The sequence below is a fragment of the Arachis stenosperma genome, chromosome 5 (assembly GCF_014773155.1).
Source record: "Arachis stenosperma cultivar V10309 chromosome 5, arast.V10309.gnm1.PFL2, whole genome shotgun sequence".
Classification (NCBI taxonomy): Eukaryota; Viridiplantae; Streptophyta; class Magnoliopsida; order Fabales; family Fabaceae; genus Arachis; species Arachis stenosperma.
In genome coordinates, this window is record NC_080381.1 from 15,461,256 (window position 1) to 15,478,981 (window position 17,726).

Below are 17,726 nucleotides of genomic sequence, written 5' to 3' on the forward strand. Positions count from 1 at the left end.
GGGAACTAAAAAAAATATATGTTTTAAATTTATTTCAATATTATGTTATATTAATTATAAGCTTATTGTTTTATTTTTAATTACACTTGTTGAATTAGAAAATAGATCAAAGAAGCATCAAATTAGAATTTTTGGACAAATTCAAGTTCAAATATGGATATCAACCTTTCGATAACAAGTTTCTTATTTATAAATAAGTGCATCATAAATAAGTTTCTTTATAAATAAATTTTTTTATAAATTATTATTAAAGTTTTAAAGATCCGCTTTTCACCCGGTTTGGACCTGGTATAGTTGTGGCCCGAAAATATTTAGATTTCATCAGGTCTAGGATTGAGTTAGAGTCTAAAAAATAAACCCGATATATATTTAGAGTCGAGTCTGGATCAAGACAAATCCGATTTTACCTGGCTCATGCCCACCACTAATGGAACTCTTCTTTCTCTCTTTTCTCTAGTCATTGGGCCTATCTCCCCATTTGTTTTTCTTCCAATTCAGCTGTGCTTTCTTGAGTTGGGCCTAGGATCATAGTGACTGCATCAGAAATCAGAGGTGATGACTGATGAATGCCTTGTCCGTGCAGAAAGAGAAATCCATCAATAGATTATAGTGGTTTATGACAACATTCCCTTCGCTTATCTTAAATATAATTTTTGGTCCGTAATTTAGTTATTTATTTCGGTGAGTATATAGTAAAATTTCTCATCTAAGAAAGTTAATATAAATATCTAAAATTTCTTATATTTATATTCATATAATTCTGTATATGTGTCTAAAACATATGTTCAACATTTCTCTTAAAACAAAAAAATTGATATTTTTCCCTCTTATGGCTGCAAATGCACTAGTTTCAAACCAGAACGATCCGGTTCATAAATCATTTATTTATTTCAACTATTTTGGTTAGTAAACAATTAAGATTTTCCTGAGTATATTTTTACTGTCTGCATTCAGTTACTCGGCTGAAACACAAGAAGCCGAATGCCAAAGAATATCCAATATCAAGAAGATTACATTATATTACAATTTACAACAGAGACATCATATCTGAAGCTCGTTTCCGAGTCCATAACATCATATATGACATCATATCTGGATATCATCCAGTGAGAGTTCATGTGTGGTCATCATCTTCAGTTTCTGCAGAAACCAAAGTATCAAACATATAGTAAGCAAGGGTCATAGAAAAAAATTGCATTGCAAAGGATCAAAACTTTAATACCGTAATAAATTGGGCAGGATCATCAAGACTTGATGAACCTAGAATAATTTCCCTCTTCAGCTTTCCAGTAAGTTTATGACAAGCCCTAAGCTGAGGATTAAAAACATCAAATCAGACCAGAAAATCTTTTAATAGAATAAATATTATAACCTTATTTTATTAAAAATTAATATTGAAAATTTAAAAAAAAAAAAAAAAAAAAAACACCTCCGATCTGGTAGCTCCACCAACAATGAATACAAAAATTCGTCGCCCCATCTTCTTGAAATCACTAGATGCATGTCTTAGCACCGAATCACTACAAGCCAGCAGGAAAGCATAAAAATTGCATGTTAACTTTCGGCATAGAGGGAAGATTACCGAGTATACTACTTTATTCTCTAGTCACGCTGGAAGAAAGAATACGAAACCTTGAATATCCATCATCGGAGCCACGTGGTCGAGCCCAAGTTGGTGTTCGTCTTGATCTCATTGACTGAGGTGGAGGAACTGGGTTTGCAGCCCCAGCAAATGGTGAACCATGGAATGTTGGACTTGGATCATTCAGACATGGATAATCTTCCTTTGACAAATCATTCTTCGCAAGTTTTTCAATAAGTTCCTAAAGAATCATCCACTTATCAGATACGAGGATAAGAACTTACGTTGAAGCTAAATCATAAAAATGCATTTGATTGGATCAGCGTAATGAATATTATTCCCCCATATGAAACTCTCTCTTTATTCTCATTATATTACGATGATATCAAAAGGTAGATATCACAATTCAGAAACAAGATGAAACTAAACTATCATGCGAAGTCCATAGGCTCAACAATAGCCTACCTATGGTGTTCTTTTAGGATGTGCGAACAAGTAGGTTAAGAGGAAGGAAATAAGAATCTTTTACAAACTCTCAAAAATCTTCTTATAGTTTTAAGAGCAAATAGAAGTTTTAAAAAATATGATTAATTACTCTCTTAATTCCTATAATTTCAAAAAATTTTCAACTATGTCCCTATATTTTTTTTTTTCAATTGGGTCATTACACTACTTTTAATTTTGTAATTAGGCCTTTTGCATATAAAAAAAGTTAAAATTAATAGAATATTTCTCCCAAAATACATGCGGTCAAAGATCTAGTTAGGTTTTTAATTATGAATATCTTCAATTTGCAAAGAAATATTCAATTAACTCTAACATTTTTTACACTAAGAATGACTTAATTATAAAATTAAAAACAGTGTAAGAACCCAATTGAAAGGGAAAAAAAATATAGGAACATAATTGAAAATTTGATAAAATTATAGGAACCAACAGAATTAAACCTTAAAATATTATGATAAAAGTAAAACACATTTAGTTATTTTAATAGACAACAAAATTATAATGGGATAGTAAATCCCGATCCTTCAATTTCGTCACCCTTATTTATTTTAAACTCTTAAACAAAGTTAAGTTTAAACCTTCTCCCAATCTTCTTATACCCTTTTGCCACCCCTTTGCTTTCCTTCATGCCTTGCCTCCCAACCGAGCACACAATTCTCAGTTGAATTTTCATAAATAAATGCATATTTTTATGTTGGAAAATCAAATTAGTAATGTACTTTTTACCTCTATTATGGGATAAAAGCGAGATAGTTGCCATGTCTCGTCTTCACCAGCACGGTCTTTCCTTGCAGCACGCTTCTTCTGAACTTAAAATAACAATTTTCAGATGGAATACAATTTTATAATATTCGAAAATCATGGATTTAAACTCGAAGCTAGAAACAACCTTATGGATATCAAATTTAAGACCACCGAAAGCAGCAGTCAAACTTTTCTTGGTATCTGGCTGTCCCCCAAGCATTCTCAAATTATTCACAGCGGTTATATCGTCATCTGTCAACCGTGCTACCTGAAAGGAATTTCAAAGGATAAAATTGGATAACAGTAACACCATGGCAGGAGCTAGGACATGTATGATGTATCATTTAAGATTAAGAATATACTAATTCTTTGTAATATAAAATGAACAGCAAGTGAAAATTAAAATGACAACCATTAAAAAAGCATCCTTACCCTCATCAAATTTCTACCCTTTTCTCCCTCGAATTTCTCGGGATAAACAGCTGCAAGAATCATTATCAAGCGCAATTTATTTTCACGAGTAGCGTCCTGCATAAAACAATATCTCTATCCAATTTAACAGACGAGCAGCAGTGAAAAAGTGTCTATACTGCATTAAAATTTTCTCATGTGCATTGTTGACTAATATAAGGGATATCAAATTCCTTTTACGAATTTCTTACTTCTTTAGTAGTAAAAAATTTGATGACATCTTTCATTCCTGCATCTCCGAAAACAATATCTTGCTCCAGCTGCCCAAGTTCCCGCAGTCCTGTCTCCCTAATGATGCTATTAATTTTTCCTGCAATCTGGACAAAGAAGCACCTCATTTACAAAGCTGAGAAAATCATAGTTGGATACACTATCATTATTAAATGTTTTGATCAATAGGCTGCTGTTATTGTTTAAAAATCATAAATGAGCTCCAATAGGTTGCACCTAAATAATATATACCATAAATTACTGATAAATTGCCAAAAGGTGGTACAAGATTGCAAAAGAACCAACCTCTACATGGAGAGAGAGTTTGTCAATTTGTTCACTGTATTGTGGTAGTGCTTGGACCATCTTTTGCAAGTCCCTTGTTGACATTTCTTTACTATCTCTAAACATAAATTGCAATTTTATTATTTAGTAAAATATATCAAGTCAGGAAGTAGATGAATAAATAGTCATTTCTAGCAAGCTCCACATATAGAATTAGCCAAATTGAGAAGCTAACTTTCCAGAACAACAAATACATATCTTTGCCTTTGATTTATTCTCCAAGCAAGAATTTTACCATTTTACACAACAGCACATGTTTAGATAATTAGATTCAATACAAAAACAGGGAGGTTTAAACTTTAAACATTACATGACATCCTCGCATAATTAAAATTAGAGTAGATTACACTAACCACCCTTGGGGTTAAGTTATATTATACACAACACCCCTTTTGATTTAATAAGTTAACAATTTAGTACTTAGTTAAGCATCAAAATCTTCTCATATAACAATTCAACACACAAGAAATCCCCAATGATCACCTTGATCCATGTTGGATTTGTGCTGCTTTGTTTCTTGAAATGAAGTTGGTCATTTTCTCGTGTAACCTTTCACTTGCCTGTCAAGGCTACCAATATCAGAGGGTTTTAAAGTGTAAAACAGTAGAAGCATAAATGTGACAGACATACATCTGCAATATGTGCATGGCGAAGCTCAAGCCATACAGGATCATGATCCTCCAAAAGAACCTCTTTTCTCTCAGGTGGTACCCCATCTTTGCCAGGAACCTTAAAAATAAAGTAGAACCATGTTTATAACAAGAGAGTTGACATGAGAGAGAGAGAGAGAGAGAGAGAGAGAGAGAGAGAGAGAGAGAGATTTCAGAATTTACTTCATGAACATATTTATTTCCTTCCATATTCAGCAAATCATGACACATGGCATCATATGTCCATTCATGTATCACAGGGGCAATCTACAAATTCAGAATAATATCCTCATTGTAAATACACAACAGTGTCAAAAGAATACAAAGTCAATGACTAACAAACAGAAGTTAGAAACCTGATCAAGAGATCTGTCAAGAATGAGCAACTCGCAAGTCTCTGTCTGAGGAAAATTGGGTATAGTTTTTTTATATTTCATAAGGCAGTCCCACACTCCAGCAGCAACTTTTGTGGGAATAAGATCACGGAAAGTAGTCATTGTCATTGGATCTAGTGTCTTGGCAGCACGGAAGCGAACAAAAGGAAATTCCTAGAGAAAAGGAGAAAAAGAAAAATCTTCACATACTTCAGGAGATTTCTCAACCAAGTCTTTGAACAATTATGTAGTATTGACTGCATACTCTTAACGAAGCAAACACTGTAGCAAGCCGCAGAGCCATCACATTCAAACATGCAACACCTTTGCGATTATTCTCTTCATCCCCAAATAGCTCCTCCAGAGCTCTCTCATTGTTCGTCATGAATCCCTGCATTATCATGGGCAAATGATCATTTAAAATAATAAACAGGATTGTTAAGGATCACAAAAAAAAATAACTCAAGGGAAGGTCGTCAATAAACAGGTTTCACAAATTCTGAATGACTAATGAGATATTATAATAGATACACATGAATGTTAAAAATTGCCAATTTGGACAGGTGGACTGATCCACTTACGTCACAGTGGATTTCACTTCTAAATGATAAGCATTGAAATTACTAACAAACAAAAGCCAAAAGCATTGAAATTACTAACAAACAAAAGGGAAGAAAAAATGTCTAAATCTATTAAACAGAGGTGGCATAGATGACAGACAGAAATGGAATAAATACAAGTACAATGGTAACCACATACCTGGCTGTCTATGGGAAAATACTCCAAATTCATCTGCATGGTGTCACCCAAATGATGGGAAGAACACAATAAGCAATTAAATTGTTTGAGCAATAGTATGAATTTAAGCACAATCTTGTTTCTAGATAGAAAATCTTCACCTCTTTCAGTGCACCTAATCGGGGCAACACCCTTGTATCTTTCTTAATCTCCATAACTAATTCTCGAGGAATGGTTGAGCTGAAGAAAACAAATGCCCTGAAAAAGAAGAGGGGGGCAGAAAACAAGATGTGAGGATGAAATACCATTCATTAGAGAGATATTATAAAGATCATCACATACTTCCTGTATAAGGGTGTCTTTCCAGACATGTCTGACAAAAACATAATTACACTGCAAACAGAAGTGGGGAGAAAGTCATTAGTTAAGGAACTAGTTTCATGAAATTGATAGAATTCAAAAGATGAGTGCATATGTTACTTCTCTTTTGTTGGCTGGATGAAATATATAGCATCCATTGTGGGCAAGGGCTGCCTTCTCTTGTATATGTCTTCAACCACTACAAAAAAGAGTAGAAAGTCTCATAGCATCGAAGAAATATAATCAAGAAAAGGGAAGGACCAATGAGAGGCCATATACACAACTACAACCTCTTTGCAAGAAATAATACTATTTGTGGAAAACCAACAATATAAGTCCCCTAAATAATTTTCTCCTATTGTCCTATTCACGAGATCCACTCAAAGATGGTGGAAGAAAATTTAGAGAAAAATTATGGTGGAAAAATATTGACTAGGCATTGGTAGAAATGAAAATGACTGCTCAAAATATACTCTTGTGATTCTTACATGAGACGCCTTCATCGGTAATATCGGCCATCTTGCATGAGTGAGACATTATCTTTACAGTAAGTTTGTCCATTATAAGTACCTGCAGGCAAGCAGCCCATGAACCAATATAATTACCAAAACTAGCTGCACATCTCCTTGTCCATAATGCATAATAGTATAGTTATCAAGGCAAGAAATTAAAAACCCATGATGATGCTATTTGGAACTAAGCTTGTAGACAGACATATCACAGCTACAATGAGCAAAGCCAGTTTTCAATTCTAGGCATATGAATTTTCTGATTAACCATTCTCATAAGGTGAAGGTGAAAAATTGAAGAAGGCTCATAAAACATGTTCTTTTCCAATCATCAACATTTTAAGAAGAAACTATGTTAAATGGTTCAAAGAAATGAACCAAGAAATTTATATAAAGGTGACAAAGGGTAAGTCCTTCCGCATACAACATAAAGGTTAAACGAATGTATGCATAATTCATCAAACTGGTGGCATCAGATACCTTCCAAGTCGATTTCGAATCACCTGTTTTTGCTGACCTTAGCATTTCATGTAATAATCCTGAGGCAGTTCCAGTTCAAAAAAGTTAAATGTGACTGTGTGAGCAATTAAGCAATAAGTAATTCACTATTCAATGAAGGGGAAAAAACTAAAAGGACACAATCCTTGCAAAAGACTGAAATGACATTAGTAGAAAGTGTTATTGCCATTGTGAATGCATAGCACTAGCTTCGTGACAGTAAAGTACTTGTTTACGAGCTCATGCGCTAAAGCTAAATCTCGTCACTCAGATAACATATAACCGAAGAAAAATGATGAAACGGCATAAATATGACAGCATGAGCATTGGGCAAACAAAATACAGTTGAAGAACAAAATAGTAACTAGAGAAAACGACGTAAATAACAAACAGAGAAGTTTTGCAGTAGATGAAAACAGTTGAGAAAGAACAAACAAGGGAAGAGGAGTTACGTTCGCGGGTAATTTGCTTGAAACTTTTGTGGTCGGCGGCATAAGAAGAAGAAGAAGAGGAATCAGAATCGGACATAGACATGCTTGATGATCTGTACTGTAGAGCTTCCTCCGTGTGATTGTCTGATTGATTATATGCTGACGGCCTTAGAAATGGATGAAGGAAGAAGCGCGTGAAGACGAAGCGAGGAAGAAAGGGATTTAAGTTAACTTAAAAGAGAGGGTTTATATATTTGATTCAGAAAAGTAAACAAGATTGTTGGAATGATCAAACTGTAAGAGATGAGTGGATGACGTGTGGGCTGTTGAATAGTCCTCCACAGTGATCCAAATGGATCGAAACGGGTCGGGTCAGTGCGAGCGGGTGGCGCATAGCAGCTTCGTTTTTTTCCAGAAGCGGAGTGGAGTGGACCGTTGCTGAACTACCGTGGACCCCACCGTTAACTCCCACGCATTCCGAAGCGTAAAAATAACTCTACATCGATTTTTGTGTCATAAATAATAAATAAAAATTTAAAATATTTTTTTATTAAAAGAAATTAATTTTAATTTTTAGTATAATTTTATTTAATTAATTAATTAAAATTAATATAATTATTATTTTTTATAATAATATTTTTTAAATTTATAATTCAAAAAAATCACTGTTAAAAAATATTAATATTAAAAAAATTATATATAAAAATAATACACAACATATAATTCGAGATTATATTAATTTGTAAAATTATTTAATATAAAAAAATATAGTTAAACTTTATAGCTAAAGATATGTATTGTAAAATTTTCATATATATTTAATCAAATCCTCTTTTAACTGTTTATGCGGTTGTTTATTTTAAAGTTGGACATTTCTTTGAAAAAATTAATGGTATGGTGCAAAATCTTTCTCTCCCAACTGAGGTTGTAATAAGCCTTTTTCGACATCGTCATACTCTAAGTCTTGAGCAAAATTTTCTGCATAAGTGTCTTTTTCATCCTCAACAATCATATTATACAATATAATACAAGTTCTCATTATGTTTGCAAGTTTCTTCCTTTCCCAAAAGCGCGTTGGACCACGTATAATTGCAAAGCGTACTTGTAACACTCCGAATGCTCATTCTATATCTTTTCTTTGCCCTTCTTGGTATTGTGCAAATAACTTGCATTTCTCCCCTGTAGTTTTGAAATTGATTTGACAAATGTGACCCATTCAAGATAAATACCAACTGTTAAATAGTATCACATAGTATAGTTATTACTATTAATAGTATAGTTTAGGGTTAAGTACTGTTTTCGTCTCTAAAGTCTGGAGTGAAAATCAAATTCGTCCCCGACCTTTTTTGTTATTAAAATCGTTCCCAACGTTATAAAACATTATAAAATCGCCCTTTTGTCCATAAATAAAATTTTCTAAACAATTTTGCCCTTAAACAAAAATAAAAAATTCTCCCCCATTGTCACCACTATCCCCTGCATCATCAGTCATCACTACTATCACCACCAAGCTCGTGCTTCTTAATCAACCCTTCAGAGCCAAGCACCTCACAACTCTCCTCCATTGCGCACAACTTCTACACTCCAAACAAGCCAAGTTCATTGAGCTCCACCCCAGAAAGAACATAACCCTTTTTTTCCCCAAAGTGCGCAACAACTAATGAATTCAATTACAAACACCAACCTAAGATCCTTACAGATTTATGCAATTCCTTAATCAACCTTTTGAGCCAAAGTAACTCACAAGGAATCTCCACTACAAGGCACAGTTTTTTCACTCAATAAGAAGTCCATGTTCATTCAATTATAACCCAAAATTAATCCAGAAAGAACATAACCCGTACAAGAATTGAAATGTTATTCCCACTAATTCAACAACAACACCACCACAGTCAAATTCAAGACAAAAAATTTCAAAAATTCAATCTTTCAAACTCAAAAAGAGAGAACGTAGATTTCAGGAACAAATCAAGGTCAACCATGGCGAGTGGTGACCCATGCGCTGCCGCCTTCTTGAACGACTCCATACCTTTTCTACATTCTGCTTCATCCGTGGGTTTCCGTGTTTGAACTTCTTCCCCATCGGAGCAACATCATCGCCTCCTCAGCGGCCGTAACACCTACCACCACGATCGGCACACCACCGACGCCACCTTCAGCAAGATTAACAAAAAGTTCATATCAAACAACATAAATAGAGATCTGGAAAGAGAGAAAGAGAGGAAGAGCTAGCTACATAAATAGATCTGGAAAGAGATGAGCTCCAGAAAGTAGAACAAAGAAACAGAGAAGCAGAACAGGAAGCAGAAGGAGTCGGCGCCGAAGGAGAGAACGGGATTGAGTCGGCACCGAAGGAGAACGTCAGCAACAATGCCCTTTCTCACCGGCGGTGCCTTCTTCCTCTTCTCTTCTTTTTCCTCTTCGTTCTCCACCCTTCCCTCTCTTCTTTTCTTCGTGGCTTGCACTCCTCTCTGCGCTATTGAAGGAAAAAGAACAGATGAGGGTAAATGATGGATGAAGGGCATTTTTGTCCAAAAATTAGAGAAAGGACAATTTTTTAACGTTTTATAACGTTGGGGATAATTTTAATAACAAAAAAAGGTCAAGGACGAATTTGATTTTCACCCTAGATCTTAGGGATGAAAACAGTACTTAACCCTATAGTTTACCTCTGAAGCACGGTCATTAAAAATAACATTGAACATCGGTGAACAATTTAACACGTTGATATCATTATTTGAACTAGAAATTCCAAAGAACGCATGCCATATCCAAAGGTCTGAAGATGTTACAACCTCAAGTACTATGGTTACAACTCCACGATAACCACTCATGTACATACCTTTCCATGCCTTCGAACAATTTTTTCATTGCCAATGTATGTAGTCAATGCTACCCAACATGCCAGAAAAGCCACGACCTTCCGCCATTTGTAGCAGGAGTCGTACATCATTTGAATTTGGTTTTTGCAAGTATTCATCATCAAACACCGAAAGACACCTTCAACAATTTTTTCCAATATTCAATTGTAGTGCCCTCGCCTTTGCCCACATAATCATCAACAGCTACGCCATATGTTAACATCCGTATCGCAGCAGTGCATTTTTTGAGTGGTAACAAGCCTCTTCTCCCAGTTGCATCAACCCTCTGTTAGAAATACGGATAGGCATTTGAGAGAGCATCTACTATCCGAAGGAACACATGTTTTTACTCAAAATCTTCGTCGAAAAATGTCAGCATTATACACCGACTCATCCACAAAGTAATCTTGGAAAAGGCAATCATGTCCTGCTTCTCAATCTCTGTTGATCCATCTACGAGGAGTTGGGATAGAGCTTCTATCAATATCTTCTTCTTCTTCTTCTGAATATCGAATAAACACTCATCAATCTAATTATCTATGAGTGCGTTATCTCGTCGTCTTCTTTTACCATACAAAGCCTCATTAAATATATCATCAAAATTTTTAGCCATAGCTTGAGGTATTTTTTGGTATTTTTTTTAGGTGAGAAACTAGATTTGGAATGGAGTTGCTGAATCATTGATAGTTGATATTTATAAGTGTGTTCGCAACAAGTAACTACTTCTAAATGACTAATTTTGCAACGTCTATTTAACGACTAATTTTTTCTTGTCTAAGTTTAAAAGGCTAGTTTTGCAACGGTCACTTTTATAAACAATAACAGCACAATAATATTGACTAATTTAAAAAGTTACATTAGAAATGAATAAAATAGACTACATCATATACTAGTAATATGCAATAAAAATAAAAACATACTACTTAACTCTACGAATACAAGAAACTATTAAGTAAACCACTTATTGAGAAAAGTTTTGTAAGTAATTGAAAAAAGAGTTGAGTTGGTCAATTTTTTCGAACAAAAATAATATCAGTAGAATTTGATTTCGTAAACTTTGAAAGAAGATAAAAAAAAAGTAGAAAAAAGTGTGGTAATAAAAGTGTATGTAAGTAGTATATATAGAATAAAAAAATATTAATTTATTAATAATAACGGTAACATAGTAATAGTTAGTTTTCAACGGCTAGTTTATAATGTGGTTAGCATTTCAAATTTCATAAATAAAAATAAACAACTCACTAAAAAAATTATTTTGTAATTTGTAAAAAATTAAATTTACTTTTTATTTAAACAAATTTAATTAATTATAATTTAATATAATTATTTATATTAATTATGATTTAAATAATTAATACAAATTATTAATTAAATAAAAATATGATTATTTATTATAATTAATTATGATCTAATTATTTAAATAATATTAATTATAATTTAATATAATTATTTAATTAATTATTATTTAAAGATAACTTGCCACATGGTAAGTTATTATTGGTGGGATAGAATCCCTGTGAGGAGAAACTCCTCTTTTTTTAGGCTTGTGCAAGGACCTATCTATTCTTATCTCCAATGGTTATAATCCCAATGTGTCAGAAAAAAGTGAGAGAGGGACTTACCGTTGGATGTGCTCTGAGAAAAGGGAGAAACTCCACCCCAAAAGACTTCACTGTATCACCTAAATCTAATTTTCTCACAAACTGGAGTTCCGATCAACGATCTGTTTGCGGTTACACGTCGTTCTCAACTCCCTTTACATTTCTATACCCTTTTGCGGTGAATAATCACAAAAACTCTACCCTATTTTTTTTATTTTTCTCTTTTTGCGTTTTGGGTATATAGATGTTAAAGTTTGTGATTTTGATAGTATAATTCTAAAAAATAGATCCTTTCATTAACTTAGGGTGGAGTTAACTGATCATTACTCACCAAAATCTTTGTTAAAATCCCAATTATATGAATGATCCAAGAAAGTATTGGTTCTAAGTATATATGAAATTTTGTGCAGATCTAATTGCCTTGACATATGCAAAATGCAAGCTCATGTATATCATTACATTCTTTTCACATTAAGTTCTGTGCAATGAAGTAATAATCATAATAAGCTCACTCATCCTTAAAATCAAAACTAAAATTTTTAGCCGACAAAAAAAGTCACATGCCAAATAATAATATTATTTCTCATCCTTCTTATAGCATCTTTAGATTCTTTGGGAAATCCTTTCAACAGAACTAAATGAAAGACCTTCAATTAGACGAATGTGGTGAACAATCAGTAGCGTGTATAGTGTACACTGATAATACCTACACATGCCAAGTCTCAAAGTTATCTTCACCATCAACGCTAGTAACTTCATCAATCCCAACAATGTCTGAGGTTCTATTCACTTTCTGTAATGAATCATCATAGAAACTTTTCATCTTTTGGAGTCTACTCATTTTTATTGCCTTAACCAATGCTCCTCAAAATTGGTCAGGATGTCAAAAGCTACTGAACCATCAATTCTCGAGTGCAAATCATGCCATGGTTCTCTTGGACACCAGTAACAAGCCCTTTCTTAGTATATAGTACACAAATAAAAAGATGGATGATGCTAATGAATATTATATATCGTTGATTAGAATTGAAAGCTAACAAGGCTAAAGGGATGATAAGATATACCTTAAAGTTAGGATTATGAAAGTCATATTTGTGAGTTGTTTGCAAAGTTCTAAAGAGAGAATGTTCTGGTATATCATATCTTCCAACACATAAATTGTTATGGATACCTAACTTAATTAGTTAGCAATTAATTAGTCATTTTTGTAAGGGTTGTGAAACAAGCATAAACCCTGGATATCTTGTGGGTTGTGAAACACATATTGAGGTAGACTGCCATTTTGTTCGAGAAAAAGTTGTGGCAGGATTTATCAAACTGATCCACGTTCGAACTTAGCATCAGCTTGCCGATGCCTTCACGAAGCCGGTAACTCCAAGTTTGGCATGATCAACATATACATGCCAACTTGAAGGGAGATGCTATGGATACCTAATTTAATTAGTTAGCAATTAATTAGTCATTCTTCCTACTGTATATCAGTTAGTTAGGTTCTCAACTCACTTATATATATATATATATATACCTTACTTGTAATTACTTACTTACTCAATGAAATCATCTTTTTTCTCCATTCCCTTTCACATTCCAATATAAATCAAGTCCTCCCATGAAAGCTACAATCTTTTTATGTGCCCTGCATCAGCATCCACAATGACAATCTGTTGGTGATAGGTATAGATAGTCCCAACTTTCTAAAATATTAGTATGTAGTTGGATATATATGAACTGATGAACATATGAAATTTTTGGCTCACCTGTGTTTTGAGCAAACTAGGTCCTTTTCCACCAGCTCTTGGGCAAAGAAGCACTCGAATGGAAGAGGGCCTGAAGAAATGGCGAGTGTCCTCATCGTGAGCGTCCCTTGGTCCAACCTACATATTAGAATAATTTGAAGATAGTGTTAAGAAACTAGTTACAGTACAAGGTATCATCTGATACATAAGGTAATCAATTACATTATTCACATCAAAACATAAATTAATTTATTTTATTAAATCCTACAAATTTATCAAACATGTTTGCAACTAATATAGAAGCTCTCAAATCATGTATTTCAATGTGGGAGTGATGAAACTCAAGATAGCACAAAAACCAAAATGGCATTTGCTCCTATGATACTATTAATATATGTATAAAACTATAAATTGAATAACTATCCAAAATCAGCTAGACATGATAAAAAGCTTAATTAAAATAACAACAACATAAGCCGTGGCAGCAAATAGAATCACCAATACAAAGCTTAATTGAAGTTTGGTTTGTTGTCGTTTTCTGACCAAGGAAGCCATTGGAAAATAGGATCATCCCATACAAGGAGCAAAACTCTCACACCTTCGTGTGATTTGACTTTGAGAAGTTTACCTATAGTGCAATCCTTTTCATCATCTCTAGTACCTCGAATCAAAGTAACATCAATGGCAGGACAAATATCTTCCAAAATACAGTGAAGAATAAATTAATTAAAAATTAAGTAAATAACAATGTAACACCTCTTATTTTCAAAAAATTTAATTATGAATAAGTTATGTTTTATTTTATTAAATTAAGCTTTTCATTATAAAAATTATTTTATTGGAGATATTTAAATTAATCTTTATGATAATGAGTTTAGATTTATTAAGAATCTTATTCTATTTAATTAGATATTTTGTTTAATTGAAAATAAGATTTGGGTAATTAAAATTAGTGAAAATTTCATCATTTAATTCAAATAATTTGAATTTTTAGTTTAATTTTATGAATTAAGAAAATTAATCAGATTATCTCTAATTTTTAAATTAGAGTAGCTATTTGAAACTAATTGATGAGTTTATAAATAAATAGTACTCTAAAAAATAATTATATTAAATTATATTTGATTTTCACTTACAATCCTGACTCTATCATAACACATACACTCTCTCACTTAGTTGCCGCCACCCTAACCCTAACACACTCTCACCCGCCACCCCCTCACTCACGCAACATACACGCACGCAGACAGGGAAAGATGGAAGAAAGAAGAAGAGGAAGAAAGAAGGAGGAAAAGCGAGAAAATCCAAATTTTAGGGAAGGTTTTGCCAAAAATTTTATAAGAATTTGAGTGAAATTGAATAAATGATTATGGTTAGGAAAATAAAATGATTTTCAAGTCTTTTTGGGAGAAGTTTTAAACTTAAGATGAAGTTGAAGTTAATTTGGGAACTTGGATTTGGCTTAGTTGGCATTCAATGGATGCTAATTTGGTGAAAATGAGTTTTGGAGGATTTTTTAATGGTGTAGAAAAATCAGCACTACGGCAGATTTTTAACCCAGTTTTGGAGGGTCATAATTTGATGCCCAAAATTTGAAAATTTATGAAACTTATTTTGAAATAAAATTGGGGATGTCTATTATATTGTCTTTGAAGAGCGGAAGCAAAATGAATTTTGTACTAAAAGTTATGATCTTTTGAATTTTGGTGGTTGAAGTTGAATTTTGTAGATTATGCAACAATGCCTAGTTTCGTGTGTATGCATGATGGCAAAATTGCGCGTACGCACAAAGCCTGCGTAAGCACCAATGTACATATTTTTCAAAAGTGCTGTTTTTTTAAACTATTAAACTTTTTCGGCGAGTTTGTAACCCTTTATAACCTCCGTATAGAGTCTAGTAAATATTGTAAAGGCTTTGAATATGTTAGGGTGGATATAATGAGTTTTATTGAATGACAAAAATTTGTTAAATGAGATATAAATATTGTGAGGACAGTGGCTTTGTTCTGCTCACGGATTAATGATGATAATTGTTTTAATAACAGATGAGATTATGATGAATTATAACTTATGAAATTGGTTAAGATTGTGATTATAATAATTGATTGGTAAGGACGTGAATTTTATCCTGCTTACACAATGTTGCTTTGAGACACCTACACCTGACAAGGATTATGATTTTATCCCACTTGTTCAATGCTGCAGTGTAGACGTAGGGACATTGATTTTGTCCCGTTCACGGTGAGGACAGTGGTTTTATCCCGCTCACAGTTTGAGTATGATTGTGGTTATGTTTGATTGTGATTATGATTATGATTGTGTTATGTTAGATGTGAGAAAGGTGAAAGAGCACTCTCCCTACGAGTTTTGATTATATATGCATGAGATTTTATTCATCTCCATTCTCTCTCTAGTTGCAAGGTGACAGGGCACTCTTCCTACGAGACTTGTTTCTACATGTATGAGATATTTTTCCTCCTGAGAATGCTCATCAAAGAACTAAGGTCCAGATTAGCTACTGGATGTGTCGAGTCTGGAATATAACCGACACGTGAGCTCACGCCCAGTAGGCCAAGCATGCATCATGTGCATTTGCTTGTAATTGTTTGGGCGTGCATAATTGTTTGGTTTGCCTAATTGATAATTTGTTTAACTTCTAATTGTGCTATTTGTCATAATTGTTTTCTATGTGTGATTATTTGTTTGACTGTTTGATTACTTGTGATTGTAATTATTGGTTCGGATTTATTGTGAAGTATTGTGACTTGTAAGAGATTGAGTATATGATTAATTGAATAGTAAATCTTGAAAGAAATAGGAAGTAAATAATATGCCCAATGATCAAAGTTTAAAAAAAGTAAACAACAATAGAATTAAATTAGTTAATTTTGAGAAAATGATAGTTCAGAAAAAAGATTCATTAGAAGAGCAATGACGACTGCCGTAAAACAAACTTTTTTTATATATCTTTCTATGAGAATTTTAAAATTCCTCTACTGAGACCTTCGAGTTAGGTTCTCATTCCCTACCGTCCTATATTTTTCAAAAAACAGAAGAGAAAGCCTGTGAATAATTTACTGAGCTTTTGAATGTGCATTAGTTAATTTGTAGATTTGAATTTGTTTGATTATCTTATATGTTCTCCCTCGCCTTTGTTATTGTTATTTACATTTTGTAAAGAGTGATAGAAGTGGTGATTTTATAATATATGTTTGTATATTATTTGTATATATTATTCTTGTAAATGTAAAAGTATACCGATGATTTGTATGTATATATGTATAAAAGAAAAATATTATCGGTTTTTCAAAGAAAAAATAATAAAATTTGTAGGTAAAGGCTCCTACTTATTATAGTTATATATAGTTGAGTGGTTGTAATATACTTATGATAGCTATATTATAGCTATCAAAATGGTGCAACTGGAAGCATTTCATTTTGGTAGTAAGGGTGTTACAAACATCAGATATATTTAAAAGAAGAATACTAGAGGACCATCAAAATCAAAATTTATTGTTTTTGGCCATCACTAGAATAACAATATTTGGACTTATATTTACAGGTATTTGCACACAAGAAATATTTTTTCGATAGGCTAAAAACTAATTCACTGTAGTATTGAGCTCTATTTAAAGATTTATCGCTGGTCAATAGGTTGCTGCATGCACAAGGCGATATTCGAACTCCCGACACTTGCTTAAGCGGACTAATGAACTAACCACTAGACTAATCTAATTTGATTTACACACAAAAAATATATAATTTGCACTTCTAAATCAATATAGTTTATACTCACATTTTTCAGAATTTACACATATAAATATTTATAATGGCTAAATAATAGCCAAATTTATAAAAACTTAATAGTCACATAAATAAAAATTTTCTATTAAAAATTCAGTCTCTTGCCCGTCCCAGTTGATTGGTAATAATTAATACAGTGGACTAGATGATTTAATAACGATGAGGAAAATAACAACAAAAATGTTATAATATAATAGTATACTTGATTGAGATTAATAGTGCGATATCTAAATACATGGAGAAAATTCAACACAACTAAGGTGTTAAGGTTGGTGGAGTGATTGGTTCAATAATTTAGTGGTTTA

General features: G+C 32.9%; 1 protein-coding gene and 1 pseudogene across 2 annotated transcripts; both read right to left on the reverse strand.

The window, feature by feature from the left end:
• Positions 1 to 807: 807 nt before the first annotated feature.
• LOC130981921 (SNARE-interacting protein KEULE-like) lies at positions 808 to 7,700 on the reverse strand. Of its 2 annotated transcripts, XM_057905683.1 has the most exons (21): positions 7,441 to 7,700; positions 6,971 to 7,029; positions 6,470 to 6,551; positions 6,102 to 6,180; positions 5,964 to 6,014; positions 5,783 to 5,879; positions 5,643 to 5,675; positions 5,149 to 5,274; positions 4,866 to 5,057; positions 4,693 to 4,776; positions 4,490 to 4,588; positions 4,343 to 4,419; positions 3,821 to 3,917; positions 3,496 to 3,621; positions 3,266 to 3,361; positions 2,979 to 3,101; positions 2,816 to 2,893; positions 1,633 to 1,823; positions 1,430 to 1,520; positions 1,223 to 1,312; positions 809 to 1,140 (listed from the first exon to the last, which is right to left on the reverse strand). In XM_057905683.1, the coding sequence occupies exons 1-21, from the start codon at positions 7,520 to 7,522 to the stop codon at positions 1,087 to 1,089; spliced, it is 2,007 nt and encodes a 668-aa protein (XP_057761666.1). In that variant the 5' UTR covers positions 7,523 to 7,700; the 3' UTR covers positions 809 to 1,086. The 2 variants fall into 2 exon arrangements, with proteins under 2 accessions (XP_057761667.1, XP_057761666.1); XM_057905684.1 differs by lacking the exon at positions 6,971 to 7,029 and having other exon boundaries at positions 808 to 1,140; positions 7,441 to 7,695.
• A 2,586-nt stretch (positions 7,701 to 10,286) lies between these two features.
• LOC130980478 (phospholipase D gamma 1-like) lies at positions 10,287 to 13,900 on the reverse strand (annotated as a pseudogene).
• Between the last annotated feature and the right edge of the window lie 3,826 nt (positions 13,901 to 17,726).